General features: G+C 37.1%; 1 protein-coding gene across 2 annotated transcripts in view; it reads left to right on the top strand.

Annotated features, from left to right (window-relative positions):
• Window positions 1-24,260, top strand: part of nkain4 (sodium/potassium transporting ATPase interacting 4) — a 93,803-nt gene that overhangs the window by 24,234 nt on the left and 45,309 nt on the right. For both annotated transcript variants that reach the window (XM_051661834.1, XM_051661833.1), the window contains exon 2: window positions 18,499-18,636. In XM_051661834.1, the coding sequence (XP_051517794.1) occupies window positions 18,499-18,636 (138 nt within the window). The remainder of the gene's footprint in view (window positions 1-18,498; window positions 18,637-24,260) is intronic.

The raw sequence follows: 24,260 nt of genomic DNA, 5'->3' as shown, positions 1-24,260 counted from the left end.
GTTGAGGACCACTGTAATAGGATGTATCCTCCTGAGACCTCCGCGTGACTTCTGTGTGCATTTTCCATTTCATTTTTTGATTTGTAACTAGTAGCACCTAATAAACAAGCAAAAAATTATTTTATTTTTTTTAAGCTTTTCTAGAGCAGATAGTTTTACTAAAAATGTTTGTCCTCATATGTGGACAGCGAGACTACGTTGTGAAATTTTAAGAAATACCAAGCTATTTTTTCATCAAATTGTTTATTATGTTTCCAGGAGTGTTGGTTATTCATGTTTTTGAGACATTACAGACATTACAGCTGATTTTCTAGAAAGATGAATACATGATTGTGATTAAAAGTAATGTCCAGCATCATCAAATCACTGCCAATCATGTTAACATAAAATTTAGAATTATAACATTCTCAATCTATGTACTGATTATCATTGTCCCATATCTGCAAAACATGTTGAGTGGTTCAAACATCATCTGCAGCCATAGCAGCATAGGAAAGCTATAGGATGCACCCTTGCTCCCAGTTTAGTGAATGACTTAACCTCCAGTGTGCTGTCTGTCTGCACTGGTCTCAGAACAGTTTGAAATGCACCTTATTTTCAATCTAACTCCATATAAATCCTCTGAAAGCAAAATTTTTCAGCTTTTGGATGAACCCATTATCTCTCAATGTGAAAATGCACAGTAAATAAATAGGAATGCATTTACTAATGTTAATGAATAGCACCTTATTGTACAGTGTTAACAAATAAAAATATGACAAAATTTTTATTAAAATGAAGCGAAATGACCCTGTCAGAAAACCGCTCCACAGCACTCATCCGAGTACTTCATGTTTATCAGCGTGCCAAAGCATGAAAAATGAACAAAATATTTAAATCAGCATATCAAACAAAACTAGAGATGCTTCTCTTTACAACCCATAAATGACTCCTGAACAGTATGCAATGGGTTTAAATTAATTTAAATTATGCGTTGCTTATAGCGAATCCAAAATAGCGAGTCCTTGCATGAGGCAGCGGGGTCGCACAGGGGTATAATAGGATTTTCCACCCAATTTATACTAAGCAGCTGTGTAGATTAATTAGCAGCTAACAAATGACCTTTTGATTGTTTCTTATGCTTTAGAGAGATGGAAAACTTCTCTCATTTTCTTATTGGTCCAATAAGAAATTCCCAACCCCACCCACATTCACACACCCATAAGTGTCTTCTCTACATGTTTTGAAGGATTACACGCACACTTTCTGGGATTTATGCCAATTTAAACAGATGATTAACGCAGCGGAGCAAGGCCTTGTGGTAATGGAACAGGGACAAAAAAGGTGCATTACACAAGTTGATTTGTGGGCTATCTGAAGCTAATCTAGGGGAAATGGCTGGTTTAAGAAGCGGGAGTGAATATGATCTGACGGAGATCGGAATACTTTGCCAGGAACCTCAGCTTCATCTTTCAGCCTCTAAAAGCATTCAGCCATTCCTGCACGTGTTAATGAGTCCCACAAGTGAAGAGAACGTTCTCGTTCTTCATCATGAGCAGTTTGCTGCATGTGTGAAACACTAAACACTCACTCCTTCAACATCTCTTGACTTCTGTTACCTTTCACACTTAAGTAAGCAAGCTTACAAGAATTGTGTGATTTTTACTGTAATGCTGGCTAATACATATCATATAGTCTTTATTTCTGAGTTTTGTCAGCTCAAACAGTTATGAATATTTCTGTTATCGCTTGTCTGTTTGTGTTGTCCATGTGTGAGGTGTTAGAAGTGATTTGATATCTCGTTCTCTGACAAGGATGCCTTTTGTGTGCTATACTATAGTTGGTTTGTGGTCGATATTTGACTTCTCGCTGTCGAATGAGCACATGGTCACTAAGTATCTGTGCTAAATGTAGGTAAGCTGAACTGAAAGGACTAGTTCACCCAAAAATAAAATTGTCATCATTTACTTATCCTGTCGTATGTCGTTGCAAACCCAAATTTATTTTTTATGCATAACACAAAAGTAGAAATGTTAAAGAATACACTTTTGTCCATATAATGAAAGTTCTTGATTAGATTTATTCAATTTTTTTTTAAACCTTTAAGCTCTGAAGGGACCAGCGAGAATTTTTTTAAATCAAAATATTAATAACTACAGTCTTGACCAACACAGTGGGTATATTTTTAAAGCTTAGAAACTGTACTTTACAATGCATGCAGGCATAATGACCAAAACTGAACAAGTTATTTTAAATTTGCAGACAAATCAGAAGTGTTCTGTTTTGATCATTTATTAATAATTTTACACTGTACATATTATTGTAATAAGTAAAAATATCAAACTGATCAGATAGCCATGCCTCGTATGTCGTTGAAAAGCTCTCAAAGAGTAGAATACAACCAGCCTATTTGTTACTCACAGACAAAAATATAGCGAGTAATAGCCAATTACATGTCTTTTACATGCATGTTACATGTGTTGCTCATAAGCCACATTTTCACTTATAACTTCACGGAAAAAAACAGAACATACCATTGCTTAGAGGAGGTGATTATCTTTCAAACGAGCCTAGACACAAAGTAATCGGATCCATAAATCATTAGAAAATCCACACGCAGTGCAGTGTGCACACAGCACATAAAGTGCTATCTGGCTAGAACAGGGATCGGCAACCTTTTTGACATGAAGTGACATTTTTTTATTTTCCTGGTCAATGGCTGTGCCGAAGTTTGAATAAATTTTTCTGATTTTAATAGTTTATTTTTCATTACAAATGATGTTATCAGCATAACAGTTTTAGTGAAAAATTTGTGCAAAACCCGATGATTATGATATAATCATGATCCTGCATGTGAATTTTCACAAAGCATCTTTTGGAAGTGCTTGAATGAAAGAAAACCTGTCCTTTTGTACAAAATGAGTTACAGTTCATGTCACAAATGTGCTTATTTGATTACTGATCACAAAAAGTGTGGAATCTTAAATATTTCTTATGTTATGTCATACATTTTTCAAAATCACACAGAGCTGGGTAATGGAAATCTCAAGGATTAATGGTGGTGTTTTCCTTATTACATGACGTGTTGTTGAAACAAATGAAACACGGAATGTAGGCTGTCATCCACGCAGCCTGACCAAAGCAAAGCGGGCACGTTTACTCGCGTGATTAACTGTAAGTGAAGCGCTGCCAGCTCGTGATGTGCGAATGGCTGGCATGCACAGCACAAGTCTCATCACACTTTAATAGTGTTAAGCCTCCCATTCAGCTGATGAAAAAATGCTGCGTGATCATGAGGAAGGATTACATCAATATGTAGACTGGAATGCAGGTGCGGAATTTATATAAATAAAATAGTCTACTCCTCTCTCCGTTGCTGGCGTGCCAGTGATTACCCCTCCAGGTTGCCGACCCCTGGGCTAGAGAAACCTTAGCTTTCCTGGATCAGAATCGTATTAGGATTCAGATCGCTGCAACCAGAAATTCATCCAAATATGGGCAGAGAGGATATTTTTTTATATTTGGTCACCAGGAGATGGCGTCAAGTACATGACACGGACTCAATGATGGCTCAAATGACACAGAATGGAACTGAATGAGATCTCATTACTCGTTTCAGCTCGTTGCTTTGGAAAGAGAGCATACCTTTAGTCCAGTGGTGGGCGATATTACGAAAATCTTATATCACAAAATGAGTAATTTTATATTACGATATCAATATATATCACAATATAGTACAAGTTTTCTGGAAAATCAATAAAAATAGGTTTATATATTAAATATCCATATTGTAATGCCTATTTTTGGAACTCCATTCAGTGAATTAAATACTTTATAAATTAAAACTAGTTCCAAGTGAGCATGCTCTGAGCTCTCCTGTCTCTGAAGCACAAATATCAAAAAGCCTGCTGGACTTGCGCGCACTTCTGAGCTTCAGAGACCTCAGTGTGCCACAGTCACTTGAAACATTTGCGGATCAGATGAGTAGAATATTTAGCGCTTTTAAAGCGCCAAACGTACGATGAAGGTCATTAAATTTGCTTGGGCGGCCGCTGAAAATTGTTCAATGCCGGTAAAACCCTGTCCATGTTTCTTCAGTTCTCTCAGTCTCACGTGAAGCCCTGACCACAGATAGAGAAGCCCACACTGCACACATGGATATTTACATATCGTGATATACACAATATCGCAAAATCTCTATTGATTGACACTTTATATCATCACCATGATACAAATCGTCATATCGCCCAGCCCTACATTAGTCATTGTTGTGTTTGCATGTGTAATTAGTTCTTATGTACAATTATTAAGTTTTAATTGTTTGGAGAGGCTTTTGGACACTTGGAGACATTTTTGGACACTAGGATAAATTATATTTGTAATGCTATAACTTTTGATTGCTTTGTCGTATCATTACAAACTTTAACTCAGTTGCAGGTGACATGATTGGAAACAAAACAAAAGTTTTTTGGAGCTATCTTATTCACACCCTGAGAGTTATGTCAAATCAGAAAAATAAGAAGAGAAAATCCAGAGACAACGATGAATTTGATTTATAAGCCTTTAATTTTGGGCATGCCATTGAAAGAGGAAATCTTTAAAGGGTTAGTTCACCCAAAATCAAAATCCTCTAATGATTTACTTACCTTTAAGGCATTCCAGATGTGTATCACTCTTCTTTTTCAGCAGAAACTGAAAGTGAAGATTTTTATAAGCACATTTCAGCTCTGTTTATCCATACAATGCAAGTGAACGGGTGCCATCAGGATGCTGGCTGTTCTACGGTCTAAAAGGCATATTTAAGCAGCATAAAAGTAACACACACGACTCCAGTCAGTCAATTAATGTCTTCTGAAGCAATCGATAGGTTTGTGTAAAAAATTTATCGATAATTAAAACTTTATTAACTTTAAAAGACTTGCTTCCTGCCAGCAGTCGACGCATCAGTGACATAAGCGCAATGGCGCATTCACACGAGAAGTCGGAAGTGCGCGCGCTTTGTATACAACAGAGGAACGAATGTCACACGATTTAAAGTTAAAAATGTTTTAATTATCGATTTGTTTCTTACACCAACCTATTGGTTTGCATCAGAAGACATTAACTGATTGACTTTTATGCTGCCTAAATATACCTTTTGTACCATCAAATAGCCAGCAGCCTAATGGCAGTGTTATTATAGTTTTGAATTTTTTATTTAGTTTTTATTTCTATTTTATATTCAACTTGTCATAATTAAGTTATTTTCGTTATTTTTCACAGTTTGTCTGTTTTAGTTTAGTTTTCGTTTTCTCAGTGTTTTGTAGTTACAGTTTAGTTAGTTTTTATTTTAGTTTTAGTATTTTTTATGGCTGCCAAAGCTGAGAGTTTACTGGTGTAATTTAAAAAACCTAATATCATTTCAGTTCTCAGGACAGTCTTGTGTTACCTCTATCTAGTGGTATTTTCATGTTTAATGTGGATTGTAAATGTTGCAAATTTTATAATATATGGTGAATATGGGTAAAGTGACAAAGGAAACTGAAGCTTGATCCACATTGTATCCATATGTATTTCCTTAAATGATTATAAATTATTACTAATCTAACCTTTGGGGAGTAAAAAATCAAAGGGATAGTTCACCCCAAAATGAAAAGTCTTTCATCATTTACTCACCCTCATGTCATCCCAGATCTGTATGACTTTCTACTGAACACAAATAAAGATTTTTAGAAGAATATCTCAGCTCTGTAGGTCCATACAATGCAAGTCAATAGGGGCCAAAACTTTGAAGCTCCAAAAAGCACATAAAGGCAGCATAAAAGTAATCCATAAGACTCCAGTGGTTTAATTCATGTCTTCAGAAGTGATTTGATAGGTGTTGGCAATCATGATTTCAAGCTTGATTATATTCCCCAGCACCAACTAGCACTCTGCGGACTCTAATAGTAAGGGTAATCGAGCTTGAAATAATGATTGGTCCTATAGACTGCAATTGCAAGATGTGCAGTGAAAAGGCAGTTACATTTTGGTCTGTTCTTACTGTTCTCTGTTCAAATCTGGCAACCCGGCGGTGTCAAAATACTATTGGTGAGTGGGCAGTGGGCAGGATCACACAGGCCAAAACATAAACAGAAATTCTGGCCCGGAATGGAAACTTCAAAGTAGAATATACTGGCTGTAGCATTGTTATTGGAGAAGCCAGTATTTCAACTTAGCATGTTTCCTAATTCTCTAATGACATATGGTCATTTTATGATTTAGTACAGTAAAAATATTACATAGAGTACATTTAAATGGTTAATAAAGAAGCATCCTCTAGTGAGCAAGACTGGAAATCAGTATCAATGAAATTTCATATATTTCATTGTATTTAAGCAGTATATATAATGCCGTTCTGCCAAACTGAAGAGAGCTTTTGTGATGGGGATGGATACTAGTGATCGTTAACAATAAAACAGTCATTTGACAGTAAATTACGATTAAATTGTGTTTTTGTATCATTACTGTTGTTTAATAATAAATATTGTAGTGTAATATTACAGTTTATGAATAAAAACAAATGAATCAATCCTCTAGAAGAATATTGTGCTTTACTCATGTGTAAGCTCATCCTTTGAAATTATAATAATTTACAAAACAAAACAGTACAGGTTAGAGCTTTTGTGTTCACGTGATTCGTCGCCCTGCGGAAGGCGCTAAAACCTCAACTGAGCGAAAACGTAATCTTCTGGTGTTTGTTTGTGTTTACATTTATTAGCAACACTCCTGAGCGCAAGGCCACATTTGGGGTCTTTAAGTAAGGGTAGGACATTTCTTAATAGCTTAATATTTTAGCATATGAGTTCATTTAATAGCTGTTTTGTCTGAACAATTATATTGTGTTTTATAGTTATTTCTCATTCACACTGACACAACAACAGTTTTGAACGTGCTAGAATGTAACTAATGCATTGGCTGGCTTACTGAATGACTTAATTGCTTGTGAAAACGTTCTATTGCAGAATATTCAGCCTTACAGACTCCATATGGTTAGGATTAGGGTGGGAGTGTGGTTAGGGCATCTGCTGCCCCCCAGGAACAAACTGAGGCACCTTTGTACAATGGGCGTACAGTGATAGGGAGACACGTGGTTCTCTGATGCTCTCGTTGCACGTGCATGATGTGTAAACTGTTTGCCAAAACTGCAGCACCCCTTGCCAAAAATGTGTTCCCGCGCACGTTTGTTGTTGCACATTACAATAATAATAATTTGGACAACAATTGTCATGAAAATAGTCTTAAAAAATCTTAATGGTCCAAAATATGTTGAATTGTCTTTTTTTATTTTGAGGTGAAATAAGACATTGTCTGTCTGTCTGTCTCTCTGTCACCCTCATTCTTTCTTTTTTGTCACAACCTTCCCTCACCACACTGGTCTGAGTGTGTGTGTGTGTGTGTGTGTGTGTGTGTGTGTGTGTGTGTGTGTGTGTGTGTGTGTGTGTGTGTGTGTGTAATCTACTCCTTCTGTCCAAGATGTTCAGCTTTGATCAAGCTTCCAGGCAGATGATTAATTGTGTCTGCCAGGTCTGTGATTATGCCCAAAGTCACTCAGTCCCCTGGCACTAATGCTGCTCATGGAGGGTTCTGCTCTTTTGTCTGGCTGGATCTTATGTTTTCTGGAATTTAGCTCTGAAAAGTCAGTGAGACAGACATGCAGTAAATAGAAGAAGACTAGTTTGTAAGTGCAGAATCCAAGCTTTCAGGTTTATTTATTAAATTACTTTGGAAGGAGTTTAGAAACACCTGGCATGGCGTCTGTTTTGATAACTCTGTGCCACTTTGACTGGTGATTTTCTCACTGCTGCTGGTTGTTTTTGTCCTGGGAAGTGGGAACAAACATTACATGTGCAATACAATACGTGTGTAATTTCTGCAGCATTTCAAATCAAATTGAATTGAATGTTGTCATGTCGAGCCTCAAACAAACAGAGCAATGTTAAAAGTGCCACAGAACCACAACGTTTCACTTTTTAAAGAAAAAAAAACCTACAAATGTCTTTCTTGCAGTTGTCTCTGCAAGTATAGAAGCCCAGGAGTGCCATTTACAAAAGAATGAAGGCATAAATCATCAATCTATTAATTTGAAAATAAAAATGTGAATAAACCAATTCATAAATGGACTAATAAATTGACACATTTAAATGTTTATTTAATTCATGTTTTAAAATGTACTTATATTTAGCAATAAAACAGCACATTAATGAGTCGTTTTTAAATGCGCATTTTAAAAAGCCTTTGGCAATTGCTTTTCTTCATCCATTTGCCAGTGCCAATTAAAAAAGAATGAAGGAATAAATGATCAATCTTTTAATTTGAAAATAAAAACTTTAATAAATAAGTCAATTTATAAATGGACAAATAAAAAAAAAACACATTTAAATGTGTTTATTGAATTCATGTTTAAAAATGTCATTATATTTAACAATAAAATTGTGCATTAATAAATCATATTTATTTCATGTATAAATGTCATAAAATGTAGCAATAAATGAGTATATTTATTTTTTAATGCACATTAAAAGCACATTTTAAATTGCATTTTAAAAAGGTATTTGGCAATTGCTTTTCCTCATCCATTTGCCAATGACTTTTCTTTTTCATTTTGCTTTTTCTTGTCCTTTTCTTTCTGCAATTGAGAGCTGAGTTTAAAAAATGCCATTGGACTGTTGACTTGTGGGAGCAACCAATGAACTTTCAACTCAGTTACACACCCTCTCTCCCACGTGCCACTCGAAGAGGATGTAAGACGATGGTACGAGCAGTTTACGTGATATTATTGGATCTGTGAATCCTGCGCATAAGATACGGATGTGAAGCATATCAGAAGTTAATGGTGGCTCAGTCACTGTTGCTGTGAAATGTTGAACGTGGCACTACCTGAGCGTGCACAGTGATATGTGTCCAGGATGGAAGCTAGTAATTGTGATGCTGTCAACAGAACCAGCCTCCCGACCCACGGCCCGAACTGAAACACGCAATGGAGGTGAGCAAGGGCAACTGCTCGAGCTGCTGGAGAAAGCCGATGGACTTATACTGAAGAAAACGCACATCCCTTTTCAGTTATATCACATTAATTTTAAAACCACTGTATGATCATCTTTAAATGTATTATTTGTATTAAAATAATTGCCTGTGTATGATCAAGAAAAGGTGGACTCTCTGAATTACGGTCAGCTGATGATACAGAGAAGGCAGCGAACACACTTTTGTGGAACAAATGGTAGTGTTTAAACTAATGTTGTGTATTACTTATGTGTTCTACGAAAGTGTCTCTTTCAAATAAGAATGAAAATATATATATATATATATTTGTCCACACCAATCTGCTGTGTATATCTGTTTATAATGTCGCAAATAAAGTTTGTGCTTAATCTTTTGTTGTGCTCATCTTCATAAAGATGTTTATTGACTGACAGTAGCTATACACACAGTAAAAACACATTATTTATCACATTCATCTTTTACAATGGTAGTCTGGGTCTTATGGATTTAACATTTTGAATTTTGAATGAATTTACAGTTTAATAGTACCTGAATCGATTATGCTATAGGCAAGATAATGGCAGATAATGGCAATTAACATGTCAAAGATGTTTGAGGTAAAATGTCCAAGCTTTAGGCCAGACATTTTCCGAGAGCAAAAGCAATAACCAACAAGTGTTTTACACCCACATTGCTAGAATTGTGTGAAATGAAACAGTCACTTAACATAACTTTTACTGGGAGAAAAAAAAGACCTTCTGGTTGTGTATAAATTGACTTATTCAAGTTTTTATTTTCAAATTAATAGATTGATCATTTATTCTTTTTGAATTGCCACTCCTGGGCTTTAGCTGGTATGGATTGACAAATGGAAAAAGAAAAGGGAAAGTCAAACAATAAAGAAAAACAGTTGGCACGTGGATGAATAAAAGCAACTGGCAAATGTTTTTTAAAGCACAATTTAAAAGGTGCATTTAAAAATGACTTATTAATGTGCTGTTTTATTGCTAAATACAAGTACATTTTAAACCATGAATTAAACTTGCATGCATATCACTGTCAGTATGATGAACAAATTAGGCATTTAAAATATTGTTATTCCATTTGACATTTATTATTGCAGAAACATTCTCAGAGCAATTCAATCAAGGTGAAAGACAGACTTCTTTAATTAGAGCGACATTAGCGTTCCATTTCATTAACATCTATCACAGCATTCTTTCCTCTTGCAAGCGACGCAAGTTTCCACCTCTTTCTCATTCATCATCTCACGGCATGCAGTCGACGTGCCAACTCGCAACACCCATCGCACTCTCTGAATTCTCATTAAACAGCCCTACATGCCGAGTCCCATGCAGAGAAGGTGGGACAGATGGACATGTCTGCAACTTGCCACCCTTGTATTTGATATAATATGTTAACACAGTCAGAGTAAGTATGAGCTAGAATCATGAAGATAAGAGGCACTTTGGTGATGCTTGATTAGAAAGTGTTTTTTCTCTTTTCGAGGCCATGCTTTAGAACCAGGTGAATTGTGTTAGGAGGGAGATGCCGCAGTAGTAGTTTACAAAAAGCATGCTTCACATAAAACAAGACTATTGCCCTGCAAATGTACTCGAGCCAGTGCAATTCTTAAACTTCTGCGCAAATAATCATTGGTGAATACGGAATGAACTCTGTTTGATGATTTTCGGGATTGAGAATGCTGAATCACAACTGCATTGTCAGATTTTTTGTATGTTTGCAATTTTTGTTTGGTTTAGCATTTCACATTAATACATTTTATGAGCATTTGTATTAATCTGAGCAAATGATTGGTAATGATTGGGTTTATCCTTGAAGCAGGGAGAGTAAAAACATTATTTAGCATTCATTTTGCATAAATAAGAATTCCACAAATTGACTACTACTAAGTGTTGTGTTAATCAGTTAGCGTGCTGGATAAAAATGTTTAACCGGCCAGATTTGGCCCACAAGCCGCCAGTTTAAGAGCCCTGTTCTAGATCTCCTGAATCTCTTGACATTAGAGGTAGACCGATATGTCGGTTTTACCAATTAATCAAGCCGATAGTTGCTTTTTGGAACTAGGGTTGTGTGATATATCGAATATTAACGATATAATCAAGTTAATTTTGCTGATGATGTAAAATTTACCAATATCGCAATGATTTTAATGTGCTTTCATTTGGCCATTAAGTTACATAAAGAGCGCACCAGTAGACTAATTTCACGATCCATCAGGGCTGTACAATAAAACAAAATAACATCAAAATGGCAAGTTGGTCATATGTGATTATTAATCCACAAAAGGCTGTGATATAAAGACAGATAAACATGGTCTGTGTGTGATTCAGAACAAACCAGTGATGCACTGATATGTGTGCACGTGCATGGCAGCGCTCTCAGATCAGTTCACGTGCATTGTGAAATCAAAGTAATGCAAGTTCAAGCATTCGCGCAATTCTAAACATTAGTAACAGTTATAAGTAAACCTTATTCACGTTAGCGCCATCTTTGATTTTTAATGGGAATGACAACAAGACTGTGAGGGATAGGCTTACCATCTCTTCAATGGCATGAACGGTATAAAGCTCCTATATCACATCTGATTTTCCACAACTCATGTTGTCTGGAGTTCTTTGTATACTGAATGTTCTTGGACAGATATTTTATCAATGTTTTGTCCACGGAACGATCCAAAAACACTTTAACTGCAGTACAGCCCATTGAAGAGACTGTAAGTCTGTCGCTCACAGCCTCATTGTCATTCCCATTAAAAATCAAAGATGGCGCTAGCGTGAATAAGGTGGATACAGAATAACAGAAAAGGAAATTACAGCGTTTCAGGAAATGCAGAACATTGTAAACTGTCAAATACACATTGCCTTTTCTGTGTCGAAATAAAAGCTCCTTGTGAAGTTGAAGTAAATGCAACAGCACTTTTGGTGTCAAAATAAAAGCCCCCAGGTATAGGTGAAGTAAACAGGACAGAAATATATTACTTTTGTATAACGCAAATCTTATAATCAGAATATTAATGATAATTCATAATTATATTATAATAATCAACTTGATGTGTCCCACAGTATTAATTTAGGATTATTCCATGTTCAACTGGGGTTTCAAAAATAAGTCAGTGAAGTAGTTTTGCACACCTTGGGTTGACGGTCTCAGACGTGGAGGCAGCTGGGATTCGTCCTCCACCACACAGACTGAGGCAAATCACTACGCGACCACGAGGACTAAAAAGCACATTGGGAATTGGGCATTCCAAATAGGGAGAAAAAATTAAAAATAAGAGAATGTTTGTTTTTTTGTGAGTTAAAGATGGATTGAAGTGAAAAGAAGGGTGAGAGAGGATAGTCTTCACCATATTTTACACTGCAACAAAATATGTTTTTGATTTGTTTTTTTTTTTGGCTTGTTTTCCGATATAAATATCTAAAACTCCTTTAAAACAACATACATTTATTTTGGCAGCTATACTGCAGAAGAAAAAATTATTATCTGATAATATTGAATATAATATTAAAAATACAAATATTTAAAAATATCTAAAAATCCTTTAAAAAAAGATGCATTCACCTGAGAAGCAACATTTAAGATATTTAGACTTGCTTTAAGAGAAAAGATCTTAAATATAATTGTATTTTGTATATAAGTGGATTCTCTATATAAGATCTATTCTCTTAAAGCATGTCTAAATATCTTATATGTTGCTTCTCAAGTAAATGTATCTTGTTTTAAGGATTTTTAGAGAATTTTAAAGGGAAAACAAGACAAAAATACTTGATAACAATAGGATTTTTTGCAGTGAATTTCTTTACTGAATTAAACTTAATAAAAAGTATTTTTTCTCTTTAATTCAGTGAATGTCTGTTAGAGGTATTTTTAACAGATGATTTTGTCCTCTTTATTGTTAGTAAGCACATTTAATACAGCCTTTTGAGTGGGCACAAGCTGAATAGTTGGTTAAGAGCTAATGATTCATTGTTGCAGTAATCGACAAATAGTCGAATAATCGTTCTAATAATCGTTAGATTAATCGATTACCAACATAATTATTAGTTGCAGCCCTATTGGCTACAATGGCTGTTCGGATGAAATGATGGTTCCTCTGAGAAAAAAAAAAAACCTATTGAGCCATTTTAGAGCAAATACATAATTAACGAGATATATATCAAATATCGTCAATAGGCTGAAAAATATCAATATAACATAGTATATTGAAACATATCGCCCAGCCCTATTTGGAACTATCGGTTATCAGCAAAAATCTATGCCAATAGTTGTAGATAGATTTTTTTTATTATTCTTCTTCTTATTTATTCCAGTATAACAGCGGCCTCAAGAGCTGTGACTGTATGGAGATGTGCTCCATCAGCACATACATTGTCTCCAACTTTATATGTTGTGAATAATAATAAACCTTATTCCTAGTGAACTATATATATATATATATATATATATATATATATATACACTATATTGCCAAAAGTATTCGCTCATCTGCCTTTAGACACATATGAACTTAAGTGACATCCCATTCTTAATCCATAGGGTTTAATATGATGTCGGCCCATCCTTTGCAGCTATAACAGCTTCAACTCTTCTGGGAAGGCTTTCCACAAGGTTTAGGAGTGTGTTTATGGGAATTTTTGACCATTCTTCCAGAAGCGCATTTGTGAGGTCAGACACTGTTGTTGGACGAGAAGGCCTGGCTCGCAGTCTTCGCTCTAATTCATCCCAAAGGTGCTCTGTCGGGTTGAGTTCAGGACTCTGTGCAGGCCAGTCAAGTTCTTCCACACCAAACTCGCTCATCCATGTCTTTATGGACCTTGCTTTGTGCACTGGTGCGCAGTTATGTTGGAACAGGAAGGGGCCATCCCCAAACTGTTCCCACAAAGTTAGGAGCATGGAATTGTCCAAAATCTCTTGGTATGCTGAAGCATTCAGAGTTCCTTTCACTGGAACTAAGGGGCCAAGCCCAGCTCCTGAAAAACAACCCCACACCATAATCCCCCTCCAACAAACTTCACAGTTGGCACAATGCAGTCAGACAAGTACCGTTCTCCTGGCAACCGCCAAACCCAGACTCGTCCATCAGATTGCCAGATGGAGAAGCGTGATTCGTCACTCCAGAGAACGCGTCTCCACTGCTCTAGAGTCCAGTGGCGGTGTGCTTTACACCACTGCATCCGACGCTTTGCATTGCACTTGGTGATGTATGGCTTGGATGCAGCTGCTCAGCCATGGAAACCCATTCCATGAAGCTCTCTACGCACTGTTCTTGAGCTAATCTGAAGGCCACATGAACTTTGGAGGTCTGTAGTGATTGACTCTGCAGAAAGTTGGTGACCTCTGCGCACTATGCGCCTCAGCATCTGCTGACCCCGCTCTGTCATTTTACGTGGCCTACCACTTCGTGGCTGAGTTGTTGTCATTCCCAATCGCTTCCACTTTGTTATAATACCACTGACAGTTGACTGTGGAATATTTAGTAGCGAGGAAATTTCACGACTGGACTTGTTGCACAGGTGGCATCCTATCACAGTACCACGCTGGAATTCACTGAGCTCCTGAGAGCGGCCCATTCTTTCACTAATGTTTGTAGAAGCAGTCTGCATGCCTAGGTGCTTCATTTTATACACCTGTGGCCATGGAAGTGATTGGAACACCTGAATTCAATTATTTGGATGGGTGAGCGAATACTTTTGGTAATATAGTGTATATACACACAAAACCCTTGATCTGGTGAATAAATAGTTTATAAAAAACCTTTTCTAAATAGCCTACTTAATTATAGGCCATTGTAGATCCAAGTCTCTATCATTTCAAATAAAGAGTCCCCAGTGTTTTTTTTTTTTTTTTTTTGTTGTTGTTGTTGTTTTTTGGCTTGTTTATAGTTAAAAGTTAGAAATTATTTTCCAAATCTTTTTTTTTCTTTTTCTGGTTGTTATTGGTATTTTGGTTGAACAGTCACATCTGGGATTTTGTTCATTTTGGACTCTTGTAGCATCTACACTACCGGTCAAAAGTTTTGAAACACTTGACTGAAATGTTTCTCATGATCTTAAAAATCTTTTGATCTGAAGGTGTATGCTTAAATGTTTGAAATTAGTTTTGTAGACAAAAATATAATTGTGCTACCATATTAATTTATTTCATTATAAAACTTACATTTAATTTAAAAAAAAAAGTTTTTGAAATTGATGACTTGGACCAAATAATAAAGAAATGCAGCCAATAAGTGCCCAACACAGATGGGAACTCCTTCAGTACTGTTTAAAAAGCATCCAAGGGTGATACCTCAAGAAGTTGGTTTAGAAAATGTCAAGAGTACATGTCTGCAAATTCTAGGCAAAGGGTGACTACTTTGAAGATGCTAAAATATAACACAGTTTTGATTTATTTTGGATTTTGTTTAGTCACAACATAATTCCCATAGTTCCATTTATGTTATTCCATAGTTTTGATGACTTTACTATTATTCTAAATTGTGAAAAAAAAAAATAAGATTATAATAATGAATGAGTAAGTGTTTCAAAACTTTTGACCAGTAGTGTATGTCTGTGCCTGTTACAGTAAGGAAGGACTAAGACATTTTATATAAAACTTTCTATAAATCAGTTTTAAAAACTATTGGCCAATTAATCAGTTATCGGCCTTTACCACCACCTTAGATATCGGCGTTGTTGGGTGTAACGCATTTCAAAGTAACGTGTAATCTAATTACATTTCGTGGTAACACAGTAATGTAATGTTAGTTTAAAAAATAATGTAATCTGATTACAGTTACATACATGAATAAAATTGTTACTTGGATTACACATTTATTGACAAGACAATAATATTTATTAAGTAAAATACATTTTAAATTGTATTACGTTCTTATGTTAGTACTTTTATGTGTGCTGCTGTGTCAGATAATGAGCATGCGCTCTAATAATCCACCATGGCACTGAGGACACGTATCAAGGCGATGGCAGATGAGTGAGCTGTGTTATTATGGACGCAGCGGAGTGTAGTTGTTTATTCAAATTGAAAACAAAAGCGAAGCGTTTCAAGTTTTCATGCACTTACAATCAATCTCTGCGAGCTCTGTGTCAGCATGCTCCCAGCCCTGGCTGAGGCACGCAAGGCTGGGCCGCCGACAAATCCTCCTTAAATATCCGGGCTCTACCCCATCTTCGCGCACCTCCCTTGTGTGCCCCTCTGCCGCGGGAGGAGATGGGATCGGTTTCGGGTGTATATGGAATAAAGCGCTCATTCCAGTCTGACAGAGGGATATATCGCTCACAAGGTGGAAACATTTGCGGAACGGCGTCTTGAAAAAGATGTCGCTAAGCAAACGGCTTTTTATGTTCTTTATGTACTGTACACAATTAAACACAGATACAATGCTATAGTGTTACAGATGCACAAGTGACTCAATTCATCCGAGCACAAGCAGGGAGATAATCCACTCACTGTAAAGTTGTGTAAACACACACATGCTGCACATGTACACACACAAACAGACATACATGCACACAGACATGCATGATGCAACACACAAGCAAGCCTGTAACAACAAGCATTCAAAAACACAATGGTTTTACTATCAAAGCTGTCTGCAAATGGGTTTTCAGAAATGTTTTCAGTTCATTAGTATTCTTTTTCTGTCTTTCACACAAACACAAACACAGGTAATCAAGCTTACTGTAAACATACATGCCACACACAGCTAAAAAGGTTGTAGATAGCAGACACACACACACACACACACCTGAAGATACTACTACAGCATATATGAGATAAGAAAGTTAAGTTGCATTTTTAGAAATGCATTGGATCTCTTTAGCCAAGTTGTCATTTGTCATATTGCTGTAATTTTGTTATTGTTTTCAGTCAGTATTGAAGTACTGAAAGAACTATGAGTGTCATGTTTGTTTGTTTTTTTTGTTTGTTTTTTTTGCAGGTTTGGTTTTAAAAAGTAATTTCAAAGTAAAGTAATTAGTAATCTGAATATGTTTCCCCTGTAAAGTAATCCAATCCACAATTTTTCAGAGAAGTAATCGGTAATCTGTTGTGGATTACTTTTTTTTGAAAGTAACTTACCCAACACTGGATATCAGTATCAGCAAAATCCACTATCGGTCGACCTTTACTTGACGGAGAAAATTAGACTTTTTTTTTTAGGCTTTTAACTTGAATTTGAATCCATGTTTTACACTGTTCATACTTTACCCTGGGTTAGTAATTAATCCTGAGTAGTCAGGTTTGCAGATAGGATGTAAACACTGTGTTAATCCACTCTGATTGTCTTTAAAATTGTACCGTCTCTTTGTCTCTCCAGTAAACACATTTGCCGGCATGTTAACATTTCTGAGGGGCGGTCACATTACATTTTCAACATGCAAAATTATTTCAGATAGCGCAACGGAGAGGATACGCTTGATGGCTTCTTGTTAAAATAAATAATATATGACAAATAACAAATAATACTCTAAATGGTTAAATATAGTCTACTTTCCTGCAACAAAAAAACGTGCATCTTTGAAATGTGTATTCTTCGTATTGAGCCAAGAGGTAAGTGTTTGATGTTCCGATCCTCTATTGGTCACCTGCCTTCTCGTCATCCAGATTTGCAGGTCAGAGTTCACCATATTTGAACTTTTGTCTGCAGCAGACTGCAAAATATCTTCTCATGAGCTTGCATTTCCGATCTCCTGCGTTCTGCATTTGAATGGTAGTGAATGGAGTGCGAAGTGTAGTGTGTCCACACCTATAGCCGTTTTCCTCGGATGCTGAAATGACTGTAATTGTACAAAGTGCATGAATATTAATGATTGGTTGTTTGATGATAAACAACTTTTGTAACATTACAGCAACACATTAATTTACACTGTATACCTTTGGCACCACAACTTGCTCTGGAGCAGGGCTTCATAACTCGGGATTAAAAGCAGTGTAAACCTCCTTTCAGAATTACATGTAATGTTGCTTAACCAAGGGTTAATAGAGACAAACTCAGGGTTAAGCATGGTGAGAAAAGAAAGAAAGATATAATTGAACTAAGTTGACAGTACTGGTACTTATGCTAAGAGTTGAATGGATTAGGTATTTTCCACGGGCCCCAGTTGTGTGGCAGTAAAAGTTTTATTCAAGTGTTCCACAACATGTATGCATCTGAAAGGTGTTAACTGCTGTGCTTGAACAGGCCCCAGATCAGTTGCCATTATTTCACAGAACATTAGAACTTGAAAGAATTATTACTGAGATATTCTGTTGTTTAAATTTCTGGAAAAGTTTTTGGAATTTGTGTTTGACACATTTTAAAGTCTCTGTGTCAAAAATCCTTTGATAGTCCTTAAACCAAATGATCAAAGAGCACAAAGAGGAAAAGGAAAAAATTGTCATGTAAATTGTACTATCATGCTTTATAATTTCATTTAAAATCATTCCTTATCTAAATAATTAATCTAAATATATGCCCTGTCATTCTCTCTCTCTCTCTCACTCATTCTTTCTCAGATGGTGGCATTAGAGAGGCAGGTGTTTGATTTCTTGGGCTATCAGTGGGCTCCCATCCTTGCCAACTTCTTCCACATCCTGGTGGTCATCCTGGGACTGTTTGGCACCATTCAGTACAGACCTCGCTACATTGTAGTGGTAAGTACTGCATTTAATTCCTCTTCGCTATGGTAACTGGGTGAATCTCACCAAAACATGTCCATGGCACATTTCATCCTAAAATTAAGCCTGATTTTATTAAATCCTTTTTGCATTGGAACACGGCAGGTTATTGACACAGATTTCCTTATTCGTTTCCGATACACAAGCTTTCGATTCAGTGTAGATTTGATTCGATTTGATATTGATTCATATGGGTATATTTCAGTAATAATGTCCATTTTGCTTGCATAAGAAATACATTTTCTCATAGCTAATGCTGTTAATTATGCAACGGTCCTTCTTAGTAGCTACATTATAAAACTATTAATTTTGCAGATTATTTTTTATTTGTTTTTCATCATTTTGTAAACAATTTAAGCTTTTTAAGAATCCACCAGTACATATGCTATTATGTTGCATATATTACAGTGTTGTGGAAAAGTATTTGCCCCCATCCTGATTTCTTCTGTTTTTGTGTATATCTTATACTAAATTGTTTCAAAAATTCAAACTAAATCTAACATAAAACAAAGGCAATCTGAGTAAACACAAATACAGTTTTTAAATTATAATGTTATTTATTGAAGCAAAAAAGTTATCCAATTCTAACTGGGCCTGTCTGAAAAAGGATTTAGTTACTAAATCCCCAAATTTATAAAACTGCTTTCATAATGGGATTCAGCTGGAATAGACACACCCAAGCCTGATTACTGCCAACCCTGTTCAATCAAATAAACAAATAAATATAACTTTTTCAGCAGCATGAAGCTGGCTAAAATGTCTCACCCAGTAGCACACTATGCCAAGGTCGAAAGAATTCCTGAAATTATGAGGAAAAAGGTGATTGAAATAAATCAGTCGAGGAAGGGTTACAAAGCTATTTCAAATGCTCTGGGACTCCAAAGAACCAGAGTGAGAGCCATTATCTCCAAATGGAGAAAGCTTGGCACAGTAGTGAACCTTCCCAGAAGTGAACAACCTTCCAAAATTCCTCCAAGAGCACAGTAACAACTCATCCAGGAAGTCACAAAAAAGCCAAGGACAACATCCAAGGAACTGCAGGCCTCTCTCACATCAGTAAAGGACTCTGTTCATGACTACACTATCAGACAAAGACACTGGCCAAAAATGCCATCCATGGAAGTGTGGCAAGGCAAAAACCACTGCTTACCCAGAAGAAAATTAAAGGAATAGTTTACCCAAAAATGAAAATTTGCTGATAATTTACTCACCCTCAGGCCATCAAAGATGGATATGACCTTCTTTCTTGAAGCTAAAAACATGGGATACTGTCCTAAAAATCTTAAATCCTGTTCTGATGAAGAAAGAAGGTCATATCCATCTTGGATGGCCTGAGGGTGATCAACAAATTGTCATTTTTGGGTGAACTATTTTTTTAAGGCTCGTCTGAATTTTGCCAAAACACACCTTGATGATCCTCAAACCTTTTGGGAGAATGTTCTGTGGACTGATGAGTCAAAAGTGGAACAGTTTGGAAGACAGGGGTCCCGTTACATCTGGTGTAAATCAAACACAGAATTCCACAAAAAAGAACATCATATCTACGGTCAAGCATGGTGGTGGTAGTGTGATGGTGTGGGGATGCTTTGCTGCTTCAGGGCCAGGGAGACTTGCAGTAATTGAGGGAAACATGAATTCTGCTCTCTACCAAAAAATCCTGAAGGAGAACGTCCGGTCGTCAGTCTGCGAGTTAAAGCTCAAGCACAACTGGATTATGCAGCAATACAATGATCCAAATAATTCTCTGAATGGCTCAAAAGACATAAGTGAGTGTGTGTGCGAGTTTAAGCAGTGTTTCTCAACTGGTGGGTCGCAGGTCTATCCAGACCGGGCTGCGGACAGCAGGGAAAGAACAATGCCATGGTTCTCCCATTGAAGATATTTCGGCGGCTGCCCAAGTGATAGCTTATTTAGGACTGCCAAGGCAGATTTAATGATAATCTCGCAATCAGCTAAAGGCTTCTCATCTGCACTTTCGCACGAGTGTAACGGAACCAGCTCACGATCATGATATACTCTGCTCTCTGACGCGCACGTGATACAACTGGGATTCCCTCGATATTGCGACGTGCAGACCTCAAAACTGATGTGACCAATTTCAACTCTTGTGAGACTTTTCTAGTTTAAAGCGTTACGGAAGTCAAGTCGAACCTCTCAAACAGTAGGCAGCCCTGACATGCCAAACAGCACTGAGGAGGATATTATTATACATCACCTTTACAAAATTGTTTCACGATTTTACATGAGTAAAAGTAACTGTTATATTTTGACAAAATGTTATAGTTTCATATGAAATAATCTAAAGTTAGAATCTATTAGACCTCATTTTATATCAGCAGTGGCAGTTGTAGTTAGTTTTAAGATGTGTTTCAGCTAGTATTTATTTTTCATAAAATTACCATTACTATTGTTTAAGACTAGCTACACTGACCTAACCATGGTAATGGTCTTTCCTCCTGTGTAATATGTATGTTCTGTTTGAATTTTGTTTGAAATTAGGAAACAAACAGGATAATAATGGGCTCATATAAGTAAATACAGTGGCATACAAAAATTTGGGAACCCCTGGTCAAAATTTCTGTTTCTGTGAATAGTTAAGTGACTAGAAGATGAACTGATCTCCAAAAGGCATAAAGTTAAAGATTAAACATTCTTTTCAACATTTTAAGCAAGATTAGGGTATTATTTTTGTTTTGCACAATTTTAGAGTGAAAAAAAGGAAAGGAGCACCATGCAAAAGTTTGGGCACCCCAAGAGATTTGAGCTCTCAGATAACTTTTACCAAGGTCTCAGACCTTAATTAGCTTGTTAGGGCTATGGCTTGTTCACAATCATCATTTGGAAAGGCCAGGTGATGCAAATTTCAAAGCTTTATACATAATCTGACTCCTCAAATCTTGTCCCAACAATCAGCATCCATGGACTCCTCTAAGCAGCTGCCTAGCACTCTGAAAATTAAAATAATTGATGCCCACAAAGCAGGAGAAGGCCATAAGAAGATAGCAAAGCGTTTTCAGGTAGCCGTTTCCTCAGTTCGTAATGTAATTAAGAAATGGCAGTTAACAGGAATGGTGGAGTTCAAGATGAGGTCTGGAAGACCAAGAAAACTTTCAGAGAGAACTTCTCATAGGATTGCTAGAGAGGCAAATCAAACCCCCTGTTTGACTGCAATAGACCTTAAGGAAGATTTAGCAGACTCTGGAGTAGTGGTGCACTACTACTACTGTGCAGCGACACCTGCACAAATATGACCTTCATGGAAGAGTCATGAGAAGAAAACCTTTCCTGCATCTTCACCACAAATTTCAGCGTCAGAAGTTTGCAAATGATCATCTAAACAAGCCTGATGCATTTTGGAAACAAGTCCTGTGGACTGATGAAGTTAAAATATTACTTTTTGGCTGCAATGAGCAACGGTATGTTTGGAGAAAAAAGGGTGCAGAATTTCATGAAAAGTACACCTCTCCAACTGTTAAGCACGGGGGTGGATCGATCATGCTTTGGGCTTGTGTTGATGCCAGTGGCACAGGGGAATATTTCACTGGAAGAGGAAAGAATGGATTAAATTAAAATACCAGCAAATTCTGGAAGCAAACATCACACCATCTGTAAAAAAGCTGAAGATGAAAAGAGGATTGCTTCTACTACAGTATAATGATCCTAAACACACCTCAAAATCCACAATGGACGACCTCATGAGGCGCAAGCTGAAGGTTTTGCCATGGCCCTCACAGTCCCCCGACCTAAACATCATCGAAAATCTGTGGATAGACCTCAAAAGAGCAGTGCATGCAAGACGGCCCAAGAATCTCACAGAACTAGAAGACCTTTGCAAGGAAGAATGGGCGAAAATCCCCCAAACAAAAATTGAAAGACTCTTAGCTGGCCACGAAAAGCGTTTACAAGCTGTGATACTTGCCAAAGAGGGTGTTAATAAATACTGACCATGCAGGGTGCCCAAACTTTTACTTCGGGCCCTTTTCCTTTTTTGTTATTTTGAAACTGTAAAAGATTAATATAAAAAAGTAAAATTGCTTAAAGAAATGTGTCATATTTAACTTTAAGCCTTTTGGAAATCAGGCCATCTTTTGCACACTTAGCTATTCACAGCAACATAAATTTTGATCAGGGGTGCCCAAACTTTTGCATGCCACTGTATGCTCTTCAATTTTTAAAAGGGGGGAAGAGAAAACTTCCTGTCACTTTTGTTGTTGACGTCAACAACAAAAATAACGTCACTTGATGCATGTCCTTGTACTTGAAAATCTTGAACAAAACCATGCAACGTAAAAGGAAATGCGATCCAGGATACATTAAATACAGGTTATGTTTTTACAATGGTGGGTCACCACTTGATTTCCAATGTAAAATCTGGGTCCTGAAGCAAAACCAGTTGAGAACCACTGAGTTAAAGATGCAGACATGAGCAGTCTGGCTGCACCTACAGTATACAGTGCATCTGGAAAGTATTCACAGCGCTTCACTTTTTCCACATTTTGTTATGTTACAGCCTTATTCCAAAATGGATTAATTTTATTATTTTCCTCAAAATTCTACAAACAATACCCCATAATGACAACGTGAAAGAAGTTTGTTTGAAATCTTTGCAAATTTATTAAAAATAAAAAACGAAAAACAAATCACACGTACTTAAGTTTACACAGCCTTTGCCATGACACTCAAAATTGAGCTCAGGTGCATCCTGTTTCCACTGATCATCCTTGAGATGTTTCTACAACTTGATTGGAGTCCACCTGTGGTAAATTCAGTTGATTGGACATGATTTGGAAAGGCACACAGCTGTCTATATAAGGTCCCACAGTTAACAGCGCATGTCAGAGCACAAACCAAGCCATGAAGTCCAAGGAATTGTCTGTAGACCTCCGAGACAAGATTGTATCGAGGCACAGATCTGGGGAAGGGTACAGAAAAATTTCTGCAGCATTGAAGTTCCCAATGAGCGCAGTGGCCTCCATCATCCGTAAATGGAAGAAGTTTGGAATCACCAGGACTCTTCCTAGAGCTGGCCGCCCAGCCAAACTGAGCGATCGGGGAGAAGGGCCTTAGTCAGGGAGGTGACCAAGAACCGATGGTCACTCTGACAGAGCTCCAGCATTTCTCTGTGGAGAGAGGAGAAACTTCCAGAAGAACAACCATTTCTGCAGCACTCCACCAATCAGGCCTGTATGGTAGAGTGGCCAGACAGAAGCCACTCCTCAGTAAAAGGCACATGACAGCCCACCTGGAGTTCGCCAAAAGGCACCTGAAGGACTCTCAGACCATGAGAAACAAAGATTGAACTCTTTGGCCTGAATGGCAAGCGTCATGTCTGGAGGAAACCAGGCACCGCTCATCACCTGGCCAATACCATCCCTACAGTGAAGCATGGTGGTGGCAGCATCATGCTGTGGGGATGTTTTTCAGCAGCAGGAACTGGGAGACTAGTCAGGATCGAGGGAAAGATGAATGCAGCAATGTACAGAGACATCCTTGATGAAAACCTGCTCCAGAGCGCTCTGGACCTCAGACTGGGGCGAAGGTTCATCTTCCAACAGGACAACGACCCTAAGCACACAGCCAAAATAACAAAGGAGTGGCTC

This window comes from Myxocyprinus asiaticus, chromosome 29 (assembly GCF_019703515.2).
Source record: "Myxocyprinus asiaticus isolate MX2 ecotype Aquarium Trade chromosome 29, UBuf_Myxa_2, whole genome shotgun sequence".
Taxonomy (NCBI): domain Eukaryota; kingdom Metazoa; phylum Chordata; class Actinopteri; order Cypriniformes; family Catostomidae; genus Myxocyprinus; species Myxocyprinus asiaticus.
Note: the sequence above shows the minus strand (reverse complement) of the source record. Positions and strands in the feature narration are given on the sequence as shown.